The following is a 13,805-nucleotide window of genomic DNA, read 5'->3' as shown; positions in this document are numbered from 1 at the left end:
GAGATCAGTCTATGCTAAAACACTCCAAATAGAGTAGGTATTACCGTTTCCTGTGAAACATTTTAGATCGCTAATGCCGGGATGGATCACTCCTCGCTTCGTAACATATTTTCTTGATTATCATTCTCTAATTGTTCCTATTTTTTGCTTTTACTTTTCAAATCCTTATTCCTGCCTCTTAAAGGTCCTTTTCGAGTTCATCCTTCCACTTCTTCGTGGGGTCCATTATAGCATATTGCAGAATTAATTGTTTTTTCTGCTCTCCATACATGCCCTAGCCATCTGCATCGTTGTTATTTTATCTCTTCAACTATATTCTTTCCATTCATTGTTAGACTTATTCCTCGAATTCATGTTGATTAAGTCTTATTTTTGTATTTCCTGCTGTTTTTCTAACCCTCATTATTTTTATTTTCTCTTCGGTTATCTTAGGCCCATTTTCTGTCCTTTCTTTTCTATTTCTTTCAGTTTTTCATTATTTCTTTTTCCTTAGTTACTAGAACGATATCATCACGGTATTCTATATGCTACAATTTGACTTCCTTCTGTTCTGAAACTACTTTTCTTAATTTTTCTCACTTGTTCCAGTGTTAAGTTGAACAGTGTTCCCGGAAATGAGTCACCTTGTCTTTCTTTGTTGATGCTGAATGCGTAACGTAATACAAATAATCTTCTCAATTAAGTCAATTGCTTGTTGAAAGTTAATAAACAGAATTTCGATGTCGATTTTGTATTCGTGCAGTCTTTCCATAATCTGATTATTACAAAAATTGCGTCTGCATTCTGGTATTGGCCTATTTTCTTTTCTCCCTTGTGGCTTTTGTTAGTTTTTTTTTTAATACTGTTGGTAGGATTTTATACGCGACATTGAACAAAGTGATTCCTCGGTAGTTCTCGCATTTTTGGTGATCGCCTTTTTAATAATTGTGATTATTTGTCCTATATTTTTTATTCAGTAAGTATACTTTTGGTTCACGATAGGTATCTGTTTTATTAGCAAATTTCTCGGCTCGTGCAATTTGTTTCCCCCATTTATTTTATCACTATCAGTTCCATGTTTGCTCCATTTTTCCCAAATACTCGACCGTTGTGAGGTTGTGACTTCTTCTAATGATTTCTTTTATTTCCGCGAAAGTTGGTTCTTCTGTATTCATTTCAATCGGTTCTATATCTTCTTCTTTCTCTGTCAGGAGCTATTTAAAGTAGTCTATTTATACCTCCTTGTATTGTTCTTCGTTCTCAACTTGTTTATTTTTTTATTCCGCTGGTCTTTTCTTTATATATTTTGAGTTGTTCGTTTGTTTTCTTGTAAAAGTTTTTTGTATTTTTATTTTTGTTGCCTCTTCCATTTGTTTAATTTGTTGATTATACAGTCCCTTTTTCTTTGCCTTATTATTTTATTACCTTCCTTTCTTATACATATTTTTATATTCCTGTCTAACCTTCTTCTTTCTTAGTTTTTAACCGTATATTTCTGGCTACTATTGACTTTCTTTAAATATAACTACATATTTCGTGACATTTTTCCTTGCACCATTCTTTTTTGGGTCCATTTCCACCTTTGCCTATTGTTTTAATTTGATTCTATCACACGTTAATAAATGTCTTCGTCAGTGACTTTTTGTTCTTCCCATTTTCTTTCTCGATTTCTATGTGTTGGATTTTATAACATCGTGTTGTTCCATTTTGATGACGCATTTTTATGTTCTTTTGCCCTGTTTATTATTTTTTTTTTACTTATGCTATCACCAGAAAATGGTCAGAGTCTGCGCAGACTCCTCTGTAACATCTTATGTATTTTATTGAAGATTGCTTCTTTTTCGAAAATGTATGTGTTCTATTTGTTAGGTATTTTTACCATCTGATGATTCCCTTGTTATTAAAACTGTGCCTTAAGTTCCGATGGAGTTGTATTTGTTTGAAGAACATATCCTCTTGTCGCACAAAAATGTTCAAATTCTATTATTATTTTCAGTTTTGTTGGCGACATTGGCGTTTTGGAAAAATTATGTTGTTTTTGGAATTCTGATGACGCTACCAAGAAAAACAAAGCTAGTAAAAAATGTGGAAGGTTATTTTGACAGAACTTCCTCGCTTTTGAAGTATGATCCGAAAAATTCCGCTTCTTTAAGAAATTATAAAATTAGATTCTGCGATTTTCGTTTGTGATAAATATTAACCTTTATGAAGTGGTGTTACTAACATCCCATCAACCCCTACGTCTTTAAATATGAAATATTTTTAAAGCAGATAACTAACGGGAAAAATGTAGTCAATTTCAGTTTCTCAGTATATGCTTAACTTCGACTGTTTATGTTTATACTTCGACCGAATTCGATGACTAGCACAAACATCAGCTATTAAAAGAAAATGAAATTTGGTTGATTTTTTGTTCTCAACGCATAGAAAAAGACTGATTGATTAGTTCATACTCAGTTTTTTTCCCAAAAACACTCACAAATTTAAAGCAATTCAGCAAAAATGTAAGATGACGGAAAATTTTGACTAACGATTTACCATGTTTCAAATAATCTTAAAGAACAAATTAGGTTTTTTCATTTTTTTATAAAAATCTCAGTCACCGGTTTCTATATACATCTGCTGGAATCATGGTCAAAATCTTTAGAAATCCAAAACTTTAAAAAAAATAACCTTAAAAATGGGGTGAAATGTTAAAAAATGCATTAAAAAAACTTCACGAAAAAACTGAATTTTTATTTTATAAAAAAGTAATAAAAAACTTCAAGGTTAAAGTTGGCCAGTTTGCACGATAAAGTACCTTCAGTAGATGAAAAAAAATATGGGGTGGTACATACCATTTTACTTTCTACTGATTTCAGTTTAGAAATTAAACCCGAGTCATTAAGATGAGAATTGAATTTAAATAATAAACAGTGCTTTTGGAATCACTAAAATTTATAGTTATTTGGTAAATATAAATTAAATGGACAAAATTGTAAAATCATGTCATTATTATTTTAGAGGGACATAAGCGAAAAATATTTGATTAACGATTTACCATACTTACGATAACCTAAAATGTTTCCAAAATTTCAGAACAGTTCAAAGTTAAATTGCAAAGTGTTGTAATTTTGATTTTTTTCTCCAAAAATCTGGATGTCTAGAAAAAAAATTAACAGACTAATTAATATAAATTATATTGTACAATCTCTACTAACGATTTTTTAATGACATTTATTTTTTATTACATAGAGTTACTAATAGACGATTGCAATATTTATCTGCCAATATCCAAAAAACACGTACCAAAAATATTTGAAACACATTTTGTTTTGCTTATGAACAGTTCAGTTTATAACTAACACATTACGGAAATCTAATCGTCAGCTCAATGAAAAAATTCCATTCCACTATAATTAAATTCTTCCATCATTAGCACTCCGCCTCCTACCAGTTACAAAAACCAGTAATTATCAAAAACAAAGGTAATGACAAACAACGAAAAAGTTCAGAAGCAGTATGTTAATTAGTATACGCCACTAGATTTGCGAACAACAAAACGTAAGTACTTTTGTACCAACGAACCCTGAGCAAAAATTTAATTATTTTAGTTTCACTTAATTGGACATGATTCCAAAAATACTAATTCTGTATTTGCTGCTGCAAAAGGGTTTATCACAAGATGACTTGTTTGATGGGGTGTTTGATGGGCTGTTTGACGTTAGTAGTCCACCTACTACCACTGATATGTGGGATGGTTTCTTTGATACTTCTACCAGAATGGAAGATGACATTAATTACGCCACAACCAGCTCAAGTAGTGATAACTCGGAAGTGTGTGAATGCATACCTTATTATCTCTGCGATGGCAGAGTAACGGCAAATAAGAAGCAAGACAAGTATGGAGGGGGTCTTATACAAGCAAGGTAACTTCATCATTATCATTTTAGCTAATTTCTTATTACACAGCTATAAATTATTACAGAATCTCAGTACGCGCAGAGTGCCCCCACTACCTTTTGAAGTGTTGCGACGAAGAAGACCTCGTAGACGTCGATCTCGACGACACCACCCCGCCTCCCCAAACCAAGCCAGATACTCTTCCTCCAAAAGGTTGTGGTTACCGTAAATTCAAGCCTCAAGCAATCCCCAAAGAAGGTTTTGCCGAATACGGCGAATTTCCTTGGACCGTGGCAATTTTCTACACCGACGACACCAACCGCATCAATTACGTCTGCGGCGGTGCCCTCATCCATCCCGAAGTCGTCCTAACCGCCGCTCACTGCCTCAAAAACATCAAAAGCGATCTAAAAATCCGGGCCGGAGAATACGACTCTCGTAACGAGAACGAAAAGTACCCCCACCAAGACCGAGAGGTCGCTTCTGCCACCATTCACTCTCGGTATGACGCCAAACATCTGTTAAACGACATAGCTCTTTTATTTTTGAAAAAAAAAGTTGATTTGGCTGCACACATCAATGTGGTGTGTTTGCCCCCGGCCGACACCGTGTTGGAGATGGGTAGGTGCATCTCGAACGGGTGGGGAAGGGAGAGCTTTGGCAAGGAAGGAGTTATGACGAAGGTCGATTTGCCTATGGTATCCAGGGTTCAGTGCCAATCGGATTTGAGGAGAACGAATTTGGGGAGGTATTTTATGGTGCATCAGTCGTTTGTTTGCGCGGGGGGTGAACCTGGGAAGGATACATGCAAAGGGGATGGTGGGAGTCCGTTGGTTTGTCCGTTTAAAAACGGGACGGATAGGTTCTTTCAAATTGGGATGGTTTCGGGGGGGATTGGGTGTGGCGGTAACAGAATTCCTGGGCTTTATGTTAATGTTCCTTTGTTTAGGAACTGGATCGACGAGAAATTAAAAATGAAAAATTTGGATCTTGCCAAGTATCAGGTTTGATGCGATGATTTTCAAAAATAAACGAATATTAACTAAATTGTCGTTTTTATTTTACGGAACAAAAGACGATTCTCATACAGTGGATTTAAAAAATTAAAACAATGAATTCAGAAAAATACGTTTTTTCAATCAATAACAATAGATTTAAAGTTATTTAGACAGTAGTTTCCTCTCCCTTGAAGCACAAACAGTTCATTTGTCTATTGGTTTTTCGTAAGAACAAACATTTTAATACAGTATTATTTTACAAAACAACTGTAATTTGCAACACATTAAGTTCTAATGTCTTCTCTGAACTCAGTCCATTTACTGTGAAAGACATGATAAAGTTTAAAGTAAAAAACATTCGACTAATTAACCCAATTATCTTAAGAAATTATAGCATGTAATATCAAACATAATTAACTCCCAGGCATGAAACGATTTTCTACTCATTTAGTTTCAAATCCAAACCACAATGTTTTCAGTGTTTAAAAGTTTAACCTTTGTGTTAACCATGTTTTACGATACTCAGAAATTTGTAGTTTAATTTAATCTCCTTCCTCGAATCTAAATTTTTACAGTCTTAAAAAGCGTTTATTAGTTTTAAAGCTGGACAGCTCCGTGACATTATTGTGTTGATAATGTTTCTAATTTCATTTCTTTATTCATCTGCAGATAGAATTAAACTTGGACAATCAATTTTCTAGTTGGTTAAATTACGTAATATAATAGTAACAATAATAATAATGGTATGTTTGTGTTTTTAGTATCAAGGATCTCAGATACTACTTTGTAAATTCTATTAAATTCGGGAATTTTATGGATGATGACAATTTATTATAGAATTTAGAACCCCAATAGGTGATACTGTTACGTTGTACGGGTATTTAAAATCGGCGTGGGTTAAAGTCAACAATTTATTTCTTAGTAACTCAAATTTACACATCTAATTACACGATTATGTACTAAATAATTCCGGTGCAACTTGGCTGGCTTATCTCAACATTCGCTGGATTCGACTCGACTGAGACTGAATAATAATCGTTTCCAACGGTGGCCTCTATTTAAACCTATACGTTTCTCTCGATGGATCGACTTGTCTTTATTGACCGCCGCCTGGTGACTGATGACTCACCCACCATCGCCGCACATACTAGAAAGCTCTCGACGGCACATAGGCGTCGTACTGGGGCGGCGTATGAGTTTATTTCGTAACAATACTAAATCCCGTTCTTCTAATCGATTTAGGTCAATATGTAATTGTTTTTGATTTCTAGGCCACAATAAGCGTATTTCTCCACGTGTGGGATAATTTTCTCCATGACATTTTGCATATAACAAGGAGGATAAAATATAGCAACATGGTAATGTCATAATCACAAGTTCATAACTAATAATTCCCTAAAACAGTGTTTGCAGTCAGCTAGGAAACTTGGGTTACATATTATTCGGACTACAGACGAGAATGATATAGGTCAATTTAGCGTGTACAGTACATACATGAGCATAATAAACCGCAAAAAGAATATTTTTTGACACAAGATTACGTAGAGCTTTACATAAAAAAGGCGATGTTAACAATCCTTATAATTTGCGGCCAATAGCACTCCTTCCTATAATGGCTAAAATCTTAGAAAAGATTTTTATTGTATAACCAATTAAGTCGTTACCTGGAAAATCATAAATTACTTGTAGGATCTGAATTTTGCTTTAGAAAAGGCTACTTACCAACAATGGCAATTGAGCATGATAAGCCTGGAAGAGGAACAAATAGCTTCGGTTTCATTTAACACAGTATTTAAATTAGAGAAGACAGTTAGAAAAATTCAATAATAAAAAATCTAGTCCTCTACTTGTAAAGCGAGATGTTCCACAGGGATCAATATTAGGTCCACTTTTGTTTATAGTATTTGTCTTCTGGTACCATGGCAGACACTATATTATAAGCAGATAACACGACCATTTTTGACAAAGCAAGTACTTCACAGTCAACAATTGCTACGACTGATCATTTACAATTGAAGGCTCTGGACTGATTTAACAAAAATCAACTTGTATTAAATTTGAAAAAATCGACTAAAATCATGTTTAAATTTCTAGGTGTTCATCTAGATTCTAAACTATGTTAGAATGTCCACATAGATCTTGCTGTAAAAATAAATGAAAATATCTTTGTGTTAAGAAACTTAACATATCACCTACCACTGAGTGTTCTTCAAACAGCTTATTTTGCACTCTGTGAATCATATCTCACTTGTGCACTATTAATTTCGACATTCCAGCATATCACTTACAAAGGGCGATCACATTAACATATTTAGTCTATATTAAAAAAAAACCTGAGTCACTACTATTGCATAAACAGCTCTATAATTACAACACAAGAATTAATTCGGATCTGTGTAAAAAATTAAGACTAACAAAAGTACAAAATCGAGTGAACTATTTTAAGTAGTACCTTATTATAAGAAATTTGGATAATATTGCCTACAATGGAACCATAAAACAATATTTATTATCAAATTACTATTTCCTACGTTTTTAATGACGTACTCCACATGATGATGCCACAATAGATCAGTATTAAGGTGTGTACTCCTAAAAAATGTTTAGATTATGGATTTTCAATATTTAAGACCACATACTTTTTAAAAAAGAATAATATGGTTTTGTCTTTGACTTATTTAATAGTAAATTATGTTCAGCAAACCAAACAGAACGCATATATTTTGTTTAAGTATCTGCTAGAACTGTTAACCTGGTACTATCATATTTTAAAAAAGTTTTATCATTGGCATCAAGTACAATTTCTCCATCATTGACAGCATTGTCAATATCATTGGCATAAAACAGGAACACAATGGGACCAAGAACAAATCCCTGCGATTTCCCTTTTTTAGTACATCTTGCCATTTGATGCCGTGGAAATAAGTAGGACATTATTAAGTTTTGTGACATTATGTCTGTGTTATAATAAAATTAATTGGTTTATTTCTAACAGGAAAACCCAATTGCAGGAAACATAAAATAGAGCAATTAAGTTTTAAATTATATTTTAAAGTGGTTCGCTAAAAATAAAAATAAGTATATAAAAATTGGAACTAAAATTAGTATACTTAATACTTAATATATGAACAAATTATAACGTATTACCAATTCTAAATAACAAAATTAAGAATAACACAATTACAAACATGCTGACATGAATCAAAATGAATATCACAACAAAACAATTATATTGAACAAATTACACATATTAGAAGCAGGTGACTTTCGCAAAATATTGGTTCTACTAGTACCACAATAAAATGTAAACGACTGACGCAAATTAATTCTTAGCACAACAAAATTAAAAGTTTAATTAACCAAAAATTTTATTGTTAGAATCACAGGCTGTGTCTTTAAAGAATTAAAGTTGAATCTAGAAAGTAGCAACGACTGGTCGTACCCTCTCTGCGAATAATTGTGATTTTGAAGATAGTAGTTTATGTGCACCTTATAAATGGTTTACCAGATCAGAGAGCCATATTCGAGACCGGATCTAACTAAAGCGAAGAACAGTTTAAATAGAGCATCCATATTATAAAGTTTCTGCAGTTTCTGTATATGAAGCCGTACATTTTAAACGATGTGGTCATAATTTCACCAATGTGATCAGCAAAAGTTAACTTTTAATCGAAAGTAATGCCAAGATCTTCTGTTGAAATGATTTCCGTATAAAGCTTCAGAACATCTACAAATAATAACTTTTCTGAAGATAGCACATCAACTATATCATTTATAAAGATTAAAAATTATAATGGTCCTAAGTTCGAACCCTGTGGGACTCCGAAATGGAGAAGAATAGTGATTGCGATATCTTACAGCTACTGTTTTTCGATCAAATTAGTTTCTATTGTACCGAAAGCCTTCTGAAAATCATTATAAATTACATCAACCTGACTTCTGTTATCGAATAGTTCTGAGACACATTGATTAAAACAAGCCAGATTGGTGATTGTACTGATTGTAGATCTTTTTCTAACAAACCCATGTTGTAAAGTTGACATACAGGAGGTAATTGAGGAATAAAATATATTCATATAAAACTGACTCAAAAATTTTTGCGAAGTTAGACAATAAACAAATAGGCCTGTAGTTTTCACAATTTACCATTAATAATTTAATAAATTTTGTTATGTATAAAAGACCAATCGATTTGTTCTACATCTGGATAGTAATAAAAATGATCCATCTTAGTAATTAGGCGCACAATTTTTCTTTTCATAAGAATACTACAAAGACAGTGTGTTAATCTAAGAACAATACCTCCATTGTGATTTGATATATTAAAATTTTGAATGTCACTCAGTCTTCTTCCAAGTTAATTAAATAGTTGTCTAACAAGGCTTTTTGACGAGTGCATTGATGTACATAGACATGCAGTGTGAGCAAAATTATAGAAGGTAGACAAGTCTAAAAATTCTCTTGTATTTTTCTGTTTAAAAATCACATTATAATCACCAGTTATGATAATATATCGTGAAGAATCACATATTAAATCAAATAATGTATTTATAACGCTCATAAAAAATTGTAAAATCACCCGCAAGAGACCTGTACATACAACAATAATTAAATTTAAAATTTTTGACTGGACTCCAACTGTAAATTCTGCAATATGTATGATTTCTATTAAAAAAGTGTCCTAGAGGAGAAGATTGTATAAATACAAAGTCATTTAATAGATATTCTCTATTAACTAACCTTGGTATAAATATTGCTGCACCTCCTTTGCCAAGATTTTAACCTACAGTATTGTTACGTTGCTCGATGCGAATTAAAATTGGAGTGGGTAAAACTCAACAATTTATTCTTTACTAACTCGAATATACACGACTAACTATTACAGCAATTATATACAAACTATTTCCGGTGCAATTTGGCTGGCTCTTCTTAACACTCGCTGGACTCGTGGTTCGACTGAATAAACCGTTCCCGACGGTGGCCTCTATTTAAACTCGTATTCCCTTCTCGATGTTTCCCAATCGAGGTCTTTCTGGAATCCATCGCGACTTCGTTTCTAGGCCTTTCTTTAGCGAACACCGCTTCGAGCGTTTTTCTGGACACCGCAATCGAGACTTCCGGTAATCCTCTCGAGGCCTGCCTTTGTGCGAGCCCTGTCTGGGAGTCTGGGTGACGTCATCCACGATGCGTCATTACTCATTATCGCCGTAAATACCAGAAAACTCGGGAACCCATAGGTGTCGTACCGGGGCGGCGCGGCGTATGGGTTTATTTCGTAACAGTATGAACTTATAAGTTTATATGTAGTTGTCCAACATTATGGAGTTATTCTCATCAGAAATATACTGGATATTCCAAAATTAGTTGCTCATACGAGCTTCATTTTTATCTTCGTGTAATATTCAACTTAGGTTTTAAAGTCGCGATCTTTTCTATAGAACCACTCCCTAGTGTAAATTTTCAAAATTTGTTTGGTGTGAGTGACCTTGACGGGTTTCTGGGGGAAACATATGTGTCAAAAATTTGACAGGTTAGATGGCCCCATTGTTAATGTAGATATTTTATTTTAATAAATAGATGAACAGAACATACAGTCTGCACGGGATACAGTGCGGCATAGCTAAAGGCAACCGAAACATTCGTGTTGTTCTAGTTTCGATTGCCATATCAACTACCGCTACCAACCGCGTTCGGCGTAAAGTACTAGATGACAGGGCTACCAACTTGACTTTTTATCGAGTGGTTCCGTAGAAATGACCGCTACTGTAGTTTATACATTATAACTAAAATTTTATTGAAAAAGCACTCAAACAATGAATATTTATTGGCGCAGAGATGAACATTTATTGTAACCCAAAAAATTAATTCTCTGATTCCCCGTTTAAAAATCCCCATGAAGTTTGTCAATGTAGCAACCCATGTAGCCAAATTCATATAAAAAAAACATCTGTCTGAATTTAATTTATATTTGTGTGTAATAATAAAAAGGTTAATCGTTACTAAATACTATACTACTATATTTTAAATCACTGTGTAATATTGTTTCAAATATTCTTTCCTTCTTATTATAAAAAAAAAATCTTTTATATATACAATTAAACTGACTTAATACAAATTTAAAAACAAAAGGCAAACACTGCTTTTCGGTGCAGAAATATCATCGAATTTGGCCTATAACGTAGATAAGATCGACAGTAATTACAACTAAATCACTTTACCTGGTCATTGGTTTTGTATTCAATATGGTTTAGTGAGTTCTAATGTGCATACACCAACAAAATGAGAAACTATTAAGACTGGCTTCAACTTTCCGACTTTTCCGTCTCTACCTAAGAAAATTACATTAATTAGAAAAACAATGGTTGCAAAAAGTATAACACTTTTATTATTTATTTTCTGTCAAGTTGTCCAGTCGCAAATAAACTCAAGTATCATTGATGATGCAATTCTGTCTCTTTGGGGTGACACAGATTCCTCAACAGATTCGCCCAAATTAGAAGATGCAACCCAATCATTGATTGCAGTAGAAAGCAGTTCAACATCAGATCCCTGCGAGTGTGTGAATTATTATTTGTGCCCAAATAAAACGCTCAACACTAACGGAGAAGGAATTATTGATGTAAGGTAAATATAAACGCAATTAATTTTTTTATCATAGTGTAAGATACTTAAAAAAAGAATAATACAGCAACGTTTTTCCAATTTTTAAAAAGTTTAGTTATAAAATCCTAGTCAGTCATTTATTAGGACGATTTTTAGTGGAACATTACAATGTGGAAGAAATTTTGAGCTTCAAAAATCGTAGAAGCTATGTTAACTTAAATACAGATCCACATTTTATTATTTTTTTATGTTAATCCCTATTATCTAAAATAAAATTATATACGTAGTGTTAAAGTAACGATCAAGAAGCATGCTAAACTTATGTTTAAAATGAGTTTTTTCATTACACAATAAAATAATTTAGTATACCTTATTTGCGACAACCTTAAATATTTGCAAGAAATGAGAACATTCCTTTTTATAATTTCTAAATTAAATTTTAAATTGTAAAATGTTCTTTTAAAATTTTCATTGTTTTCCTAAAAATCTAGACGTCTAAACTCAAACATAAGGGCGGATTAATAAGCGACAAGTATAGAACCATATTATTTTAAAAACTGAAATAGGATTTATTTTGTAAAATTGTTGGTTATCATTTTATTTTCTACACAATATTCCTAAAACACACCCAAAATCTAACAATCAGTCTAGTAGTTTAGAAGATTATTGGTCCAATAAAATCATCAACAATGTGGAAGCAGATGAAAATGGACGACCTACTTTTTCATACACTTAAGAGTTATGAAACGTCCAAAAACATGAAATTAGTCTAATGGCGCCTATTATAGGATTTCCTAGCTTACACTCAAGATGCAGTTTCATTAAAAAGGAAAAAAGGAAACCCTTTTGTTACTTCCTGAGTATAAATTAACTTAAACATTAACAGCTTTGTTCTTGTTTCAGAATAAACGACTGCGGATCTTATCTAGAACAATGCTGCCCCAATGGTGAAGTAAAACCACCGCCCGCCCGCTTACCACCCTCGCCAACAGGTTGCGGCTTCCGTAACTCCAAAGGAGTCGGTTTCAAAATCAAAGGTGCCACCAACGGAGAAGCAGAATTTGGAGAATTCCCTTGGATGATAGCCGTCTTTCACAGAATAGCACTGGACGAAAAAAGTATCCCGGTTTATCAGTGCGGCGGTGCCTTAATCCACCCCCAAGTCGTCCTAACAGCCGCCCATTGCGTCATAGACAAAGACAACCTCAAAATTCGAGCAGGAGAATGGGATACGCAAACCAAAAAGGAGCAGTACCCGTTCCAGGACAGGTAAAGTAACTTAACAGCTTGTTCATCTGTAATTGTCATAAGGCTTGTTTGAAGGGACGTGGCAGACGTGATGATCCATCCAAAATTTCAACCTGGACCTTTATTCAACGACATCGCTTTACTGTTCCTGGAGACTCCAGTGGACGTGGCCCCCCACATCGGCGTCGTGTGTTTGCCACCCCCTGATCTAATTGTGAATGACAGCAGGTGTTTTACAACCGGATGGGGGAAGAATAATTTTGGTAAGGAAGACATGTATCAGGTGATTCTCAAGAAGGTTGATTTGCCGGTGGTACCAAGCGATACATGTCAGGAGTACTTGAGGAATACCAGGTTGGGGAAATATTTTAACCTGGACGAAAGCTTCGTTTGCGCTGGAGGTGAAGAAGGAAAAGATGCGTGTACTGGTGACGGAGGTAGTCCCTTGGTTTGTCCCATTGAGGGATACCCAGAGAAGTATGTTCAAGTTGGAATTGTGGCATGGGGTATTGGATGCGGCCATCTTATGATTCCTGGCGTCTATGTGAATGTAAATTTGTTTAGAAGGTGGATCGATGAAGAGCTGACTAGCAGAAATTTTGATATAAGCGTTTATCAGTACTAATTTGTAGGTGCAATAATGTGTTGTGGTGTTTATAAATAAAAACTGCTTACGAATTGGGTGCCTTAATTGAATGTGGTTAAAGATAAAGTCATAATTTGGTTTTTTCGTTTTAAGTGTGACTGAAAAATGTTAATGAGGAATTCTGACGAAGATAATTAGAAAAAAGATTACTGGTAAAGTGATAACCGTAATTTGAAGAAAACGAAAATTTGAACATTTAATTATCACAATCAAATGGTCAAAGTAAGTGTAGATGTTTTTCTTTGACAGTAATTCATCGACAAAAAAAAAGGAATTAAAAAAACGTCTAAAAGGCTACATTTATTTTATGACATAATTGTTGTAACTGAATCTTAGTTCAATGACTCAATTACAGATGGCGAATTGTTTCCTTCTAATTATACTGTTCTTCGATGTGACAGAAATTTTAAATCAACTGGTAAATCTGATCGTGGAGGTGTTATTGTTAC

The 13,805-nt window shown here is 33.7% G+C and overlaps 2 protein-coding genes across 2 annotated transcripts; both read left to right on the top strand.

The window, feature by feature from the left end:
- The first annotated feature begins 3,508 nt into the window (after window positions 1-3,508).
- LOC135137348 (phenoloxidase-activating factor 2-like) lies at window positions 3,509-4,871 on the top strand. The gene is made up of 3 exons (XM_064066971.1): window positions 3,509-3,522; window positions 3,573-3,887; window positions 3,947-4,871. The coding sequence occupies exons 2-3, from the start codon at window positions 3,589-3,591 to the stop codon at window positions 4,869-4,871; spliced, it is 1,224 nt and encodes a 407-aa protein (XP_063923041.1). The 5' UTR covers window positions 3,509-3,522; window positions 3,573-3,588.
- A 6,346-nt stretch (window positions 4,872-11,217) lies between these two features.
- On the top strand, window positions 11,218-13,335 carry LOC135137347 (phenoloxidase-activating factor 2-like). Its single transcript, XM_064066969.1, has 4 exons — window positions 11,218-11,230; window positions 11,330-11,483; window positions 12,366-12,731; window positions 12,786-13,335. Exons 1-4 carry the CDS (start codon window positions 11,218-11,220, stop codon window positions 13,333-13,335), a joined length of 1,083 nt encoding a protein of 360 aa, XP_063923039.1.
- Window positions 13,336-13,805: the final 470 nt, after the last annotated feature.

Source organism: Zophobas morio, unplaced genomic scaffold (assembly GCF_036711695.1).
Source record: "Zophobas morio isolate AGI-343-1 ecotype UQ-CSIRO unplaced genomic scaffold, CSIRO_AGI_Zmor_V1 ptg000029l, whole genome shotgun sequence".
Lineage (NCBI taxonomy): Eukaryota > Metazoa > Arthropoda > Insecta > Coleoptera > Tenebrionidae > Zophobas > Zophobas morio.
The sequence above is the reverse complement of the archived record's forward strand: the minus strand, read 5'-3'. Positions and strand labels throughout refer to the sequence as shown.

What these genes read in the sequence shown, in the direction of transcription:
- LOC135137348 (XM_064066971.1), top strand. Translation starts at nt 3,589, where the DNA reads ATGATTCCAAAAATACTAATTCTGTATTTGCTGCTGCAAAAGGGTTTA. An exon ending in GGGGGTCTTATACAAGCAAG is followed by an intron (nt 3,888 to 3,946) that starts GTAACTTCATCA and finishes AAATTATTACAG; the next exon opens with AATCTCAGTACGCGCAGAGT.
- LOC135137347 (XM_064066969.1), top strand. An exon ending in GAAGGAATTATTGATGTAAG is followed by an intron (nt 11,484 to 12,365) that starts GTAAATATAAAC and finishes TTCTTGTTTCAG; the next exon opens with AATAAACGACTGCGGATCTT. An exon ending in CAGTACCCGTTCCAGGACAG is followed by an intron (nt 12,732 to 12,785) that starts GTAAAGTAACTT and finishes GCTTGTTTGAAG; the next exon opens with GGACGTGGCAGACGTGATGA.